The sequence below is a fragment of the Suillus paluster genome, assembly GCF_016628075.1.
Source record: "Suillus paluster strain FC165 chromosome Unknown EDB91scaffold_42, whole genome shotgun sequence".
NCBI lineage: Eukaryota > Fungi > Basidiomycota > Agaricomycetes > Boletales > Suillaceae > Suillus > Suillus paluster.
This window is the reverse complement of record NW_024537602.1, coordinates 71,782-83,767: the sequence shown is the minus strand read 5'-3', so window position 1 is coordinate 83,767 and position 11,986 is coordinate 71,782. Positions and strand designations below refer to the sequence as shown.

Sequence of the window (11,986 nt, the reverse complement as noted above, 5' to 3'; positions counted from 1 at the left end):
TAGAACTTTGGCGATGAAAGCGCCCGACAATCACAAACAACCATATTCGGAAATTGTTACATAACGATGAGGGACTTAGAACTTTGGCAACAAAAGCGCCCAACAATCACAAACAACCATATTTGGAAATTGTTACATAACATTGACTGCTCAAGCCTTTCAACCCTGACGTTTATCACAACTACGAGCACAACAGTATGTACTGTCGTGTCTTGTGCTCATTGAGTTCATTGTTCCTATCTTCGGAGCACGACAGTATGTACTGTTGTGTCTCCTGTGTTTCAATAAATCCCATTACCACCCACCTCGCCAACTCCATCCTTTTTCGCTGATCAAGCGCCCAACAATCACAAACAATCATATTCAGGAAATTGTTACATAACATTGACTGCTCAAGCCTTTCAACCCCGACGTTTATCACAACTACGAGCACGACAGTATGTACTGTTGTGCTCATCAAGTTCATCATTCCTATCTTCAGAGCACGACGGTATGTACTGTCGTGTCTCATGTGTTTCAATAAATCCCATTACCACCCACCTCGCCAACTCCATCCTTTTTCACTGATCAAGCCATCAACTCCTCTGGGTCATCCCCTCTACCGTACATACAGTAGAGTGGGCAATGGCTAATCCGCCTTCGCTTACTGCGATCCTTTAGATCATGTTGGTCCATTCCTCCATACATTCTCTGAGTCAGGTAAGCTCCAATTGTTGACAGATCCAACCATTAATCAACCAATAAGTCCAGCCGTCAACACCCGTCATCTCCTCCACCGTACATACAGTGGAGTGGGCAATGGCTAATTCACTTTCGCTTATTGCGACCCCTTGGATCACGTTGGACCGTCCTGTCCGTCTTCTATGTCAGGTAACCAAGTCGTTTGTTAAAAATCCAACCCCATTGACCAACCGTTAAACAATCCAGCCGTTAACCCCTCCACCGTACATACAGTGGAGGGGGAATTGACTTATACCGTCTATTCAACACGCTACTATGCTACCCCAACTGTCATCCATCGGAACGTCTCATCTGACACATTCAACCTTTCTACCTGACCTCCGGTAAGACCATCAAACCATCTGCCGTTGTATAGGGCCTTGGGTAATCCAGTGACCGGGTTCCGTACAGTCGTCGAATTTCCCGATGCGCGTATTCTTTTCATTGGTTTGGAACCCTGGGGCGCGAAAATTTCATCATCCAACACTCTCTGGTTATCGATGATATTCAGTTCTCGCTCTATCCCGCTGATGCCATGCCATGTTCTTGACCTGGAGTACGCATTTGATGTCGTTTTCTACATCACTTTCTTCTGAACTCATACCCCCATCTCCCAGCGTCTTGATTAGTTTTTGAAGCCACTGCCAAGCTCGGTAGGTCGTTGTCCTCGCCATCTTTCTTCAGCTCAATAACTTGCTCCAGAACTTTTGCTCTGCAGAGATATTTCTATAGACACATTAGTATCCGAAGAGCCTTGAGATCATGCTGCAGACATACATTTCACCGACGAGTTGTTTGACGAACCGACTTCAGATTTTCACCTCTTTTTGCAATTAACCTCTCCTCCACTTCTGCCGCAGTCTCCAAGCTGCCCTTTGCTGTAACCTTTGGTTGTGCTGCTCTCCAGACCATCCGCAGCCGCTTGTAGCGATCTTCAAGTATCGCCTTATAATAGCCATCCGACCTCTGGAACGGCCACTCCTCTTCTACACTCCTCTTCTTCAATTCTTCAAGGAGAATATCAAGAATTTTCGCATTCCAGGGGGTGTTAAATCTGTGTTTGAGATCAAAGGCCAGATTCTGGGTGTTGGGGCCTGGGCCATCTTTGTACTCGTACGAGTACACATCTTCACGATCCGCTGGTTGGTGCACAATAAAATCTGCATCTTGAGATATACTGAAGGTATCTTTGAGGAGATGCCAGATTTCACCCTACTTCATGCTTAGCATCAGCATATACATCAAAAATTTAACTCTCACAAGAAGGAAGTCTCTTTCGTGGCTCAATTCTGCGGCCCTTTCTATCCTAATTTCATCATCCTGCTTCTTTTTCCTTCAAGGACTACGCTTCGTGGACGTCAGGATATCCTTATCGACGAGGATGTGTCTGAGTGCCGCCTCTATGCCTTTGGAGATCGCATTTTCCATCACAGACATAGGGTAGACGTCGTCAGGCTGAAATTGCTGTGGCTCTTGCTCAATTGTCACTGATTGTTCTCAATGCGTTTCCATAGGGTCATCAGCGTCCTGCTATGATGTGAGTTTAAAACGAGTTCTGACCACTTAGTACTTACCTCTACTACAGATACCAGGTGCATCTTGCATGTTGTTCCATGTGCCTTCCTGATCTTTTTGATCGTCTCGAGGCACGGAGTCTTGAACTGTGGTTTCTGGGGCATTTGGGGTGGCTGTTGAGCATTCCTTCGGGTGGGGTCTGTGCTGATTTCTGTGGCCGCATGCTGTTGCCTACCGTGTCTTGCAAAGCGCTGCTCCATGTTAGTGAGCTTGTTCTCTTTTTCTACCTTCATTTTTTCTATTTCTAGTTGTAGCCTTCACTCCATTTCGGCAAAAATGGCTCTCTCGCGTTCTTCTAACTGCTTGACATCATTAGCGATTCCCGTGTTCGGTCGTTCTTCCCCACCTCTTTATTTTTTCTTGTATTTAAATCTGCGTTGTGTCGTGCCAGTTCTTCAGTCAACTACTTGCCATCATTAGTAATTCCTTGGTCAGTCGTTCTTTCTCACCTCTTGGTCTTTTCTTGCACTTATTTTTGCTTCGTGCCATGCTAGTTCTTCAGCAACGTTCTTCCTCAGCAGTGCTTGCTGCTGCTCTTGCCATGTGTGAATTTCCTATTAACTTGTAAGCATGCATCTGACTGAATGCATCTGTTGCACTTACTTGCTTTTCCCGCTCTCGCTCTCTCAGAGCTGCTTCCCATTGCTCGTTGAAATCGCGCATGTGGTGCTCACACTCTTCTTCTGCAATACGTCATTGCTCCTCAATGTGGTCTTGAGCTTTTCGGTGTATCTGCCTGTATGATCAGCAGTGTATTTTCAATGAGTTTCTCATGCGTACCACTTCAGTTTCCTGTATAATATTGTTAATATGTTCTTGTTGTTCATACACAGTCTGGCGAAGTATCTGTGAATAGTCGACTTCACGAAAGCGACGCTTCCCAGATATCTGGATGGGCATTATGAGTCATGGAAGCTGACTCGTACTATTTACACACCACTTCATCTCTGGCCCTCTTGTCAAGTTGTGGCACACTGGTGGGAGGCTGACTGAGAGCATCCACAAAGTCACCAGCACCCTTATCGTTGTCTTCATCGTCACCAAATAAATCCGCGTCATGAGATGTTTGTACATCTTCTGGCTGAAACTCGGGATGTTGCATGTTGATGTCAATGTTATTGACACTCATAACGGGGCAATAATCCATCGTCAGTTTGTAAACATCATTCCTGGGTCTTTTTAAGTTATGTGCATGCATTTTTGTCTTGATTCTTTTAGATGTCTTGTTGTATGAATGAACAACAGAAGTTCCAACAGGTCCAGGTTCATCTTCATCACTTTCAATTATCTTTTGCTCTATTTGCTCTTACAATTATCTCGTACAATTACCCTTGGTGACCAATGTATTAACAGGAACATATTACTTCATACAATTACCCTTGACAACTAGCGCTGCAGGATTATCATTGCAGTATTGTCATGCTTCGGTTTGGCTCTCCGCTATTTTTTTCGTCAACTACATCCCCCGAACGATTATGGTTATTGTCTTTGACTCAGCATGTGAAGTTATTAAAAGACGGATCGCTGCTATAGCCTGCTTCCATCGCCCGCATTCATTGCCCACTTCTTAGATTATTGCCTTGATTGAATTACAATCAGATGGTAAACACTCGCACATATATCCTTCCAACATCTGCTGTAAGTTATCGCTTACTACCTCACACCCTTTATTTACCTTCAAATCAGACCCCGGAGCTTCACCTGCAGTGCAGGCTATATTCAGCATCGTGGACCAGACCCTGTCAGGTCACTATGTTGATGTGTTGCTCTGGCCACTCACGCACTGCTCAGCATTTTCCTGTTCCTGAAAGTCTTCTTGAGGAGGCTACCGTGCAGCCTTATGTTCACAACTGTTTCGTGAATGTGTGCAAAGGGAGACACATCTATTGATTCTGCATCTTCTTCAAGCAACATCTTCATCTCAGAGCCAACGTGCTTCTTAGCAGGGGTGATCATAAGTTCCGAGGCGATGCAGTTGTTATGAGGGTTGGAGTCAACCATCCCTCAGTTGTGAACATGCGAGCCAGAGATAATGCACTTGCTGACTTTATAATTCACCAGTGAGTAAACTCGATGATCTATTGAGCCTACCATAACTATCTTTTCAGCTTTGCGCAAAGCATAAGTAGTCGTCCAAGAGCTAGGCTCCCACGCGATCTTACTCTTGTGAAACCCTTGAGCACTCATACCAATTGTCGGTCAGCTGCAAGGTGTGGAGTAATATAATTTCCTAGACTATGAAAGCATTATTACATACCAAATTTCTCAGCTGGACTGCAGATGACAATATCTGTTCCATATAGAATGCCATATTGTCGTAGTACAGTGCCATGATGATCTTGACCAAACATTCGAAAGCGCCGGCTTGAACTGATACTGACGGGTTCTAGGTAGCTTCGCAGACGACTTGCATGATGTAGTTTTGCTCTCCCTGATGCGCGTAAAACTCATGGTTACTAGTTGGTATTCCATCCTGTCTGATACCGTAAATGAATATGCTTGATTTTGGAATGCCAGCTTAACATAGAATGCATACAGCATGTAATAATGACGGAGACATCTAATGCAGTGGGGGTATCACTTCCTGACCTTGCTCTTGCTCTTGCCTACAGCCATTTCTCCCACCTTTTGTCTCATGCGACCAGACGTGTATTTCAGGCGTGTCATGATCAAATCGTTGACTGGCCACAAGTTGTTATAATTATCAAGGTCTGGGAAGTTGTCGAGTGCCTGAGATGATAAGTTCATTGACAATATCGAGACTCTGCGAAACTGTTCACCTTGCCACGCACGACGTCCAATAGCATGGGACTTTGGGCAGAAGCGCATTTTGTTGTGTCAAGGTGGTCCTCAATGAGACTATGCATAGACCTCTTAGGAATTCGTGAGTTAATTTGCAATACTAAGGGTACAATGACAATTTGCGAACCTTGAATTTTGCATATGCCTTTGGATTCCAATCTAAAGCTTCGCGAAGTGTGTACCCCCCACGCCCCGGACACCCAGGTTCACCGGCAGGTTTAGGAATCTTTGAGTCTTCTGATAAACTCACACTCGAAGTTGAGGAGTTGCTATCTGAGAAAGAATCCAAAGAGCCTGAGGAATCTGAGGGTGAAGGCATTTGAGAATGGGAGTGCGTGGAAGTGACTTTCTTGGTGTATGGAGAGGAAGAGCGATCAGAATGCTTGCGCATCTGCTTCGCAAGCTTGAATTCAGGGGCAGGTGTAGACAATGAAGCCCTTGCAGTGGGAATGATACTAGCTTTAGGAACTAGGATTTCATCGGCAATAAGTGTAGTCGGGCGACGATTGGCATTGCCAAACAGCTCCAGCTGGTCCGTGAGCATTGGGGGAAGAGGTGGCGGAGCACCAGGCTCTGAGTCATAGAAAGGTGGAACAATTGTAGTACTGCGCATGATAGAGAAAGAACCGAGTAGCTACCTGGAACTTAAGGACAGTTCATGAGAGGTAAAGCATTCAACAGACTACCATATTGAGCGAAAACAATAAGGGGCTTCGAAAATGGTAACCAAGAATAGCACTTACAAAGAATAAGAATAAGAATAAGAATAATAGGGGTAGCCATCAACGTATCTCAAGAGAAGAATAAGAAGAATAGCAGAATAGCAGAATAGCACTACACAAATGGCGTCGACAATGACTATAAAGTTACCATGGAATCAAACAAATATGGTAACAATACAAAAGTATTTGGAAACAAATGAGAAGTACAGATAAATATGTTGTGAGCGGGCGACTACAGCGGATCATATCATAATGTCTTTCCTTGCGTTGTTCAACAAGTCAGTGCAGCCACTGCATTACAAGCTGCTCGCTCATTTAACTGCCTATAATGGCTCTATCCATGCACTTGCGATTTCTAATGATGGACACCTGCTTGCATATGGTGGTAAGAAAGCAGAAACTCAATCATAGACAGGGCTAACAAAAAAACAGGTACCGAGGGAATCAAACTCTGGGATATCAAATCTCGGAAAGAACTCACATCTTCGGCTAATCATCATGAATCAAGGGGAACAGTCAGTTGCGCAATCTGGGCCATGACTATGAAAACCACAGCAGAAACCCTCTGTTATGGAACAGGCCTGGGTTATATCATATGTTTGCGATGCAGTCTCACAGATGTAAGGGCCTAGGTTTGCTGTTCAACCGTCCGTTGACACCAACAGGAAAAATTCCAGGAAATATGCGCCAGGAGACTGGGATCAGGTTTTGAGATCACATGCTTGTCATGGTGTTCAACTTCCTCTGAAGGCAACCTGCGAATTGTAGTCGGAACTAGAGACAAAATGGTTCAGGTTCTGACGCTCAACACAAGCTCGCAGCTCCAGCCCATCTTCGCAGTGCAACTTGAAAATATGGTGCCCAAGTCAGTAGCATTTGCAGATAACCGGAGCATCTATGTGTTTGGGCTCTATGATGGCAACTTGTCAGTCCTTCCACTGCATACTTTCATTGCCTATTGCCTGATGCTGAGAGCCGAACAGCATGAAACTGAAGGATGAAGATGGCGACATAGTGCAAGAAATTAGCTGCAAATCAGTGATGTGAGGAACTACCGCTCTTGACCTGGGCGCGTTACTGACATTATATAGTGGTCATGCTGCGGTGTACTCAAAGCGGGGCGTTTTCATTGTAGATAATGCAACAGACGGCTTTACATTATATCGCCTTGAAGGTGATGGTGAGCCTGTTTGAATGTTTGCAACTGGTTTGCCAAGCGTGTCGGTCCCGAAGCAAGTGGCATTCGGGGAAGAAGGCAAGGTAGTTGTGGGAGGAAGTGACCATGGGCTAGTATACATATTTGATCAGAAGACAGGGCAGATACTTGAAACCCTCCACCACGCGGACACTGGCCTTGTGCAAACAATATCCGTAAGTATTAAGACTAGTCGGAAAGAATGTCACTAAACTGGTTTAGACACGCAATCTCAATGGCCGCTGCACAATTGCCAGCACTTCGCCCGTGCCAGGGCACAGGAAAACTACAATCAAGATATGGGCGTACGACTACGCAGTGCCGAAGGTATCCAAGGTGCCCTCAGGGGATTACTGGTCCCTGTCGCACATACTGGTGATGTTGACACAACTACTGGCACTGCTATCTATGAGTGTCTTCCTGCTGATAAATTATAGAGACAGCTTTTTGGTAAGTGGGCCAGTTGGTCAGCAGGGATCTAACTAACGCACCTTCAGGATAGCGCACTGAACCACGTACATGGGTACATGACTTCAGCAACAATGATTAATGTGACTGATGACTTTTCACAGCGTGTCCAAGCTGCCATTATATTTGACGAGTATGTAGATATCAAGAAGGACAATAAGGAAGGGCCGACCGAAGGATACGTCAAAAACGACATTATGATGCTCTGGGAATTAGCAGCAAAGCTCATGGAGCTAGCTCAAGAAGCGGACGGAGAGATTGACAAAGATGAACATAGGGGCAAGCGCAATACTGATTACCCATGAGCAGCGAAAGGAGGTGAAGAGACGAAGGACCTATCTCTCGTCCAGTACATGTAGCACACTAGTTGAACATAGGCATAGGTTTTGCATTATGCCCTCCACCACATTGGGTAGATGGACATACAATAAGTCAATTCCCCCTCCACTGTATGTACGGTGGAGGGGTTAACGGCTGGATTGTTTAACGGTTGGTCAATGGGGTTGGATTTTTAACAAACGACTTGGTTACCTGACATAGAAGACGGACAGGACGGTCCAACGTGATCCAAGGGGTCGCAATAAGCGAAAGTGAATTAGCCATTGCCCACTCCACTGTATGTACGGTGGAGGAGATGACGGGTGTTGACGGCTGGACTTATTGGTTGATTAATGGTTGGATCTGTCAACAATTGGAGCTTACCTGACTCAGAGAATGTATGGAGGAATGGACCAACAGTGATCTAAAGGATCGCAGTAAGCGAAGGCGGATTAGCCATTGCCCACTCTACTGTATGTACGGTAGAGGGGATGACCCAGAGGAGTTGATGGCTTGATCAGTGAAAAAGGATGGAGTTGGCGAGGTGGGTGGTAATGGGATTTATTGAAACACATGAGACACAACAGTACATACCGTCGTGCTCTGAAGATAGGAATGATGAACTTGATGAGCACAACAGTACATACTGTCGTGCTCGTAGTTGTGATAAACGTCGGGGTTGAAAGGCTTGAGCAGTCAATGTTATGTAACAATTTCTGAATATGATTGTTTGTGATTGTTGGGCGCTTGATCAGCGAAAAAGGATGGAGTTGGCAAGGTGGGTGGTAATGGGATTTATTGAAACACAGGAGACATGACAGTACATACCGTCGTGCTCCGAAGATAGGAACAATGAACTCAATGAGCACAAGACACGACAGTACATACTGTTGTGCTTGTAGTTGTGATAAACGTCAGGGTTGAAAGGCTTGAGCAGTCAATGTTATGTAACAATTTCCGAATATGGTTGTTTGTGATTGTTGGGCGCTTTTGTCGCCAAAGTTCTAAGTCCCTCATTGTTATGTAACAATTTCCGAATATGGTTGTTTGTGATTGTTGGGCGCTTTCGTCGCCAAAGTTCTAAGTCCCTCATCTTCATTACTATTACTAAGTTCTTTACTACCTTCTAGGAGGTTCGACAGTTTGTACTGTCAAGCCTGCCATTCTCCTTGTCGACAACGACCTTCCTCACCTTCTTCCAGGGCATGACTGTACATACAGTCATGCCCTGCATTCTCCTCTTTTTTGTCACTAGACTTCTCGTCGACAGCGACCTTTCACGACCTTCTCCAGCTTTCGTCGCCAAAGTTCCAAGTCCCTATCGTTATGTAACAATTTCCTAATATGGTTGTTTGTGATTGTTGGGTGCTTTCGTCGCCAAAGTTCTAAGTCCCTCATCTTTATTACTATTACTAAGTTCTTTACTACCTTCTTCTAGGAGGTTCGACGTTTGTACTGTCAAGCCTGCCATTCTCCTTGTCGACAACGACCTTCCTCACCTCCTTCCAGGGCATGACTGTACATACAGTCATGCCCTGCATTCTCCTCTTTCATCGTCACTAGACTTTTCGTCGATAGTGACCTTTCACAACCTTCTCTAGGGTATGACTGTATGTACGGTCGTGCCCAGCGTTCTCTACTTTCATCGCCACCGCCAATGTCCTAACTCTAAGTCAACATCCATCGCTTCCTGGTTCGACGTCCATGGCAGCCCTTCGCAATATTGATCATGGGTTTAACATCCTTACCCTGCTCTTTCATTGGACCGCCTATCGCAGAAACAACTTGGGCAGAAGCTGCAGATCTATGAAGTGAGTCGTCATGATGTTATTCTCCTCTTATTGATCATAGGTTTAACATCTTTTCCCTGGTCTTCCATAGGACCCTTCGTCCCATATTGATCATGGGTTTAACATCCTTCTGGTCTTTCATGGGACTGCCTATCCCAGAAATAACTTGGGTGGAAACTCGTCGACAACGACCTTCAACAACCTTTTCCAGGGCATGACTGTATGTACAGTCGTGCCACCCGGCGTTCTCTGCTTTCACTGCCAACAATCCACACCAAGCTCAGGTCGCCGCCAGCTCTCCCTGACAACAGAGTTATATTTCCTTGTTTGGTAGTTCTTGTAATGAACGTCATATTTTCATACAAGGCTTACTGCTGTCTTGTTATTTCATTACTGGAAATTGCGAGTTGTTTCTTCTATTGTTGTTGTTCGTCTGACTTAAAAGCTTGCCTATGCAGTCGTTTCTGGCTCTCCAATTCTACGACTCTCACTCCCATCCAATTCATAGAAACGACGGTACATACTGTCATTGCTATTGGTGACCATCCTGAATCAACTTCCACGGCTGAAATGAAGCTGTCTTATTTTCGCCCCGCTCCTCATGCCTGTGTCTCTCTCACAGTTCAAATGGTGCTTCTGTGAGGAATGCATCAAAACCGGCGATCGTGCTGAGGATGGCACCCCTAAGGGGGTACTCATCGCAGAATGTCTTATGGCTGCACATCTACAATGCACCAAACGTACCCAAGCAGAATGTGCTGCCACTGGCTCTCCCCACACAGACGTCATCATGGATTTGTTAGTCTCACAGCTCCATGCACTCGCCCTTATCGACAACAAACTGCCTGTTTCTCACCCCAATCCCACTCCACCATTATCTATTACGGCTCTGGCAGATGATCTTGAGCAACTCACTTTGCTAGATCCTTTTGTTGCCCGTGAACCCAGAGTCGCCATTGCTGGCGACATCTCCCAAAAGATCACACATCAGCCAACTGTGAAGGCCTTGACGGTCCTCGATAACATAGAGTTCTGCGTTCAGCGGTGCTTTCGGTTGTTACTTGCGGGTAATTCCAATGATGTTGGTCGCAAGCTACTATTGCTGTGCACAGCTGTGGAGAACGTCAAACAAAATGCAGACCTTGTGATCACACAGAAGAGGGCAATTATGTTGGAGATAGATGGCTTAGAAGCCCAGTTCAACAGTCAAAAGCCTCCCGAAATGGACTTACGTGCAGCAGTCAAATTTGATACTGGTAAGAGTTGACTATCTTCATCATGATCGTGTTCTGAATAGTCAATAGATGTTCACCATGAATCTCCGCTGGATCAGTGTGATTAAATCGCACAGGTCACCTTATTCATCACTGTGGCGTGTAAAGTCATCATGGGGGTCAGTAAGCGAGCCTGCGATTTCCTCTTGGGACTTATTTCAATCATGTTATTCCTCGCTTTCCAGAGATCGGATGGCAGCCTCAGCTCTTCGCATCAAAATGTGCTCAGGCAAATTCCAATGAATTTCGACACCGCGCTCTCAAGATTCCATCTCACTGAGAAAACTGTTGTATATGCGGTCTGCTCCAGCTGTCACTGCACTTACAGCCCCCATCATGCAGACGGCTCGACTGTTCCTATATATCCTGAACGTTGCATGCACCACCCCACGCCAGAGGCCGAATGTGGCGAGTCATTGCTCAGCCATGGCCCTGATGGAGTAGTGCGACTGAAGAAGACATTCATTTACCATGATTTTAAAGACTACCTCGCCCGTCTCCTCTCCCGTACAGATATTGAGGGGGCGATGGATCAAGCCTGCGACGATTTGCAAGACTCAATCAATTCCCCCCATCTGCCTTTGATGAAACACGCATTCGAGGCTCAGTTTCTCCGTCAATTTGTGGCCCAGACCCAGGTTCACTTTTTATTGATAGAGGAGATGAAGGGCGCTATGCTTTCGCCCTTCATGTGGACTTCTTCAATCCGGAGGGCATGAATTTGCGTGGTGCTAACAAATCCTCTGGCATCATCTCTATGGCATGCTTGAATCTACCATTGGATATCAGGTATAAGCCCGAAAACATGTATCTTGCAGGAATCATCCCGGGTCCAAAACAGCCGTCCCTCGAGCATCTCAATCACTACATCCGGCCACTTATCGATGACATGGTAGACTCATGGGAGCGCAGCATCAATTTTTCCAAGACTGCTTGTTTTCCTACTGGCCAGCTCGCTCGCAGCACTATTGTTTTGGCTGTTTGTGATCTTCCTGCCGCTCGTCATCTTGCTTCTTTAGCTGGAACCAGTAGCCATTTTTTTTGTAGCGCGTGCAATTGCTACCATAAGACCACGTACGGTAGAGTGGACTTCGAAAGCTGGAAACATCGTGATAAATATGA

At 45.7% G+C, this 11,986-nt stretch overlaps 5 protein-coding genes across 5 annotated transcripts; 2 read left to right on the top strand and 3 right to left on the bottom strand.

Annotated features, from left to right (window-relative positions):
* Positions 1–1,500: 1,500 nt before the first annotated feature.
* Positions 1,501–1,932, bottom strand: EDB91DRAFT_1056172 (uncharacterized protein; the record flags this gene model as incomplete). The annotated part of the gene is made up of 1 exon (XM_041313981.1): positions 1,501–1,932. A coding segment is annotated over one exon (432 nt), but the record flags the coding sequence as incomplete, so codon positions are not given.
* A 794-nt stretch (positions 1,933–2,726) lies between these two features.
* EDB91DRAFT_1083595 (uncharacterized protein) lies at positions 2,727–3,424 on the bottom strand (the record flags this gene model as incomplete). The annotated part of the gene is made up of 5 exons (XM_041315645.1): positions 2,727–2,849; positions 2,899–2,940; positions 2,970–3,014; positions 3,076–3,183; positions 3,233–3,424. 5 exons carry the CDS (start codon positions 3,422–3,424, stop codon positions 2,727–2,729), a joined length of 510 nt encoding a protein of 169 aa, XP_041175292.1.
* Positions 3,425–3,894: 470 nt separating this feature from the next.
* Positions 3,895–4,185, top strand: EDB91DRAFT_1056118 (uncharacterized protein; the record flags this gene model as incomplete). The annotated part of the gene is made up of 1 exon (XM_041313978.1): positions 3,895–4,185. The coding sequence occupies one exon, from the start codon at positions 3,895–3,897 to the stop codon at positions 4,183–4,185; it is 291 nt and encodes a 96-aa protein (XP_041175291.1).
* A 687-nt stretch (positions 4,186–4,872) lies between these two features.
* EDB91DRAFT_1250311 (uncharacterized protein) lies at positions 4,873–5,710 on the bottom strand (the record flags this gene model as incomplete). Its single annotated transcript, XM_041323210.1, has 3 exons — positions 4,873–5,025; positions 5,076–5,168; positions 5,225–5,710. 3 exons carry the CDS (start codon positions 5,708–5,710, stop codon positions 4,873–4,875), a joined length of 732 nt encoding a protein of 243 aa, XP_041175290.1.
* A 361-nt stretch (positions 5,711–6,071) lies between these two features.
* On the top strand, positions 6,072–7,787 carry EDB91DRAFT_1250310 (WD40-repeat-containing domain protein; the record flags this gene model as incomplete). Its single annotated transcript, XM_041323209.1, has 9 exons — positions 6,072–6,204; positions 6,252–6,439; positions 6,485–6,744; positions 6,803–6,862; positions 6,911–6,999; positions 7,135–7,190; positions 7,237–7,464; positions 7,512–7,529; positions 7,587–7,787. 9 exons carry the CDS (start codon positions 6,072–6,074, stop codon positions 7,785–7,787), a joined length of 1,233 nt encoding a protein of 410 aa, XP_041175289.1.
* Between the last annotated feature and the right edge of the window lie 4,199 nt (positions 7,788–11,986).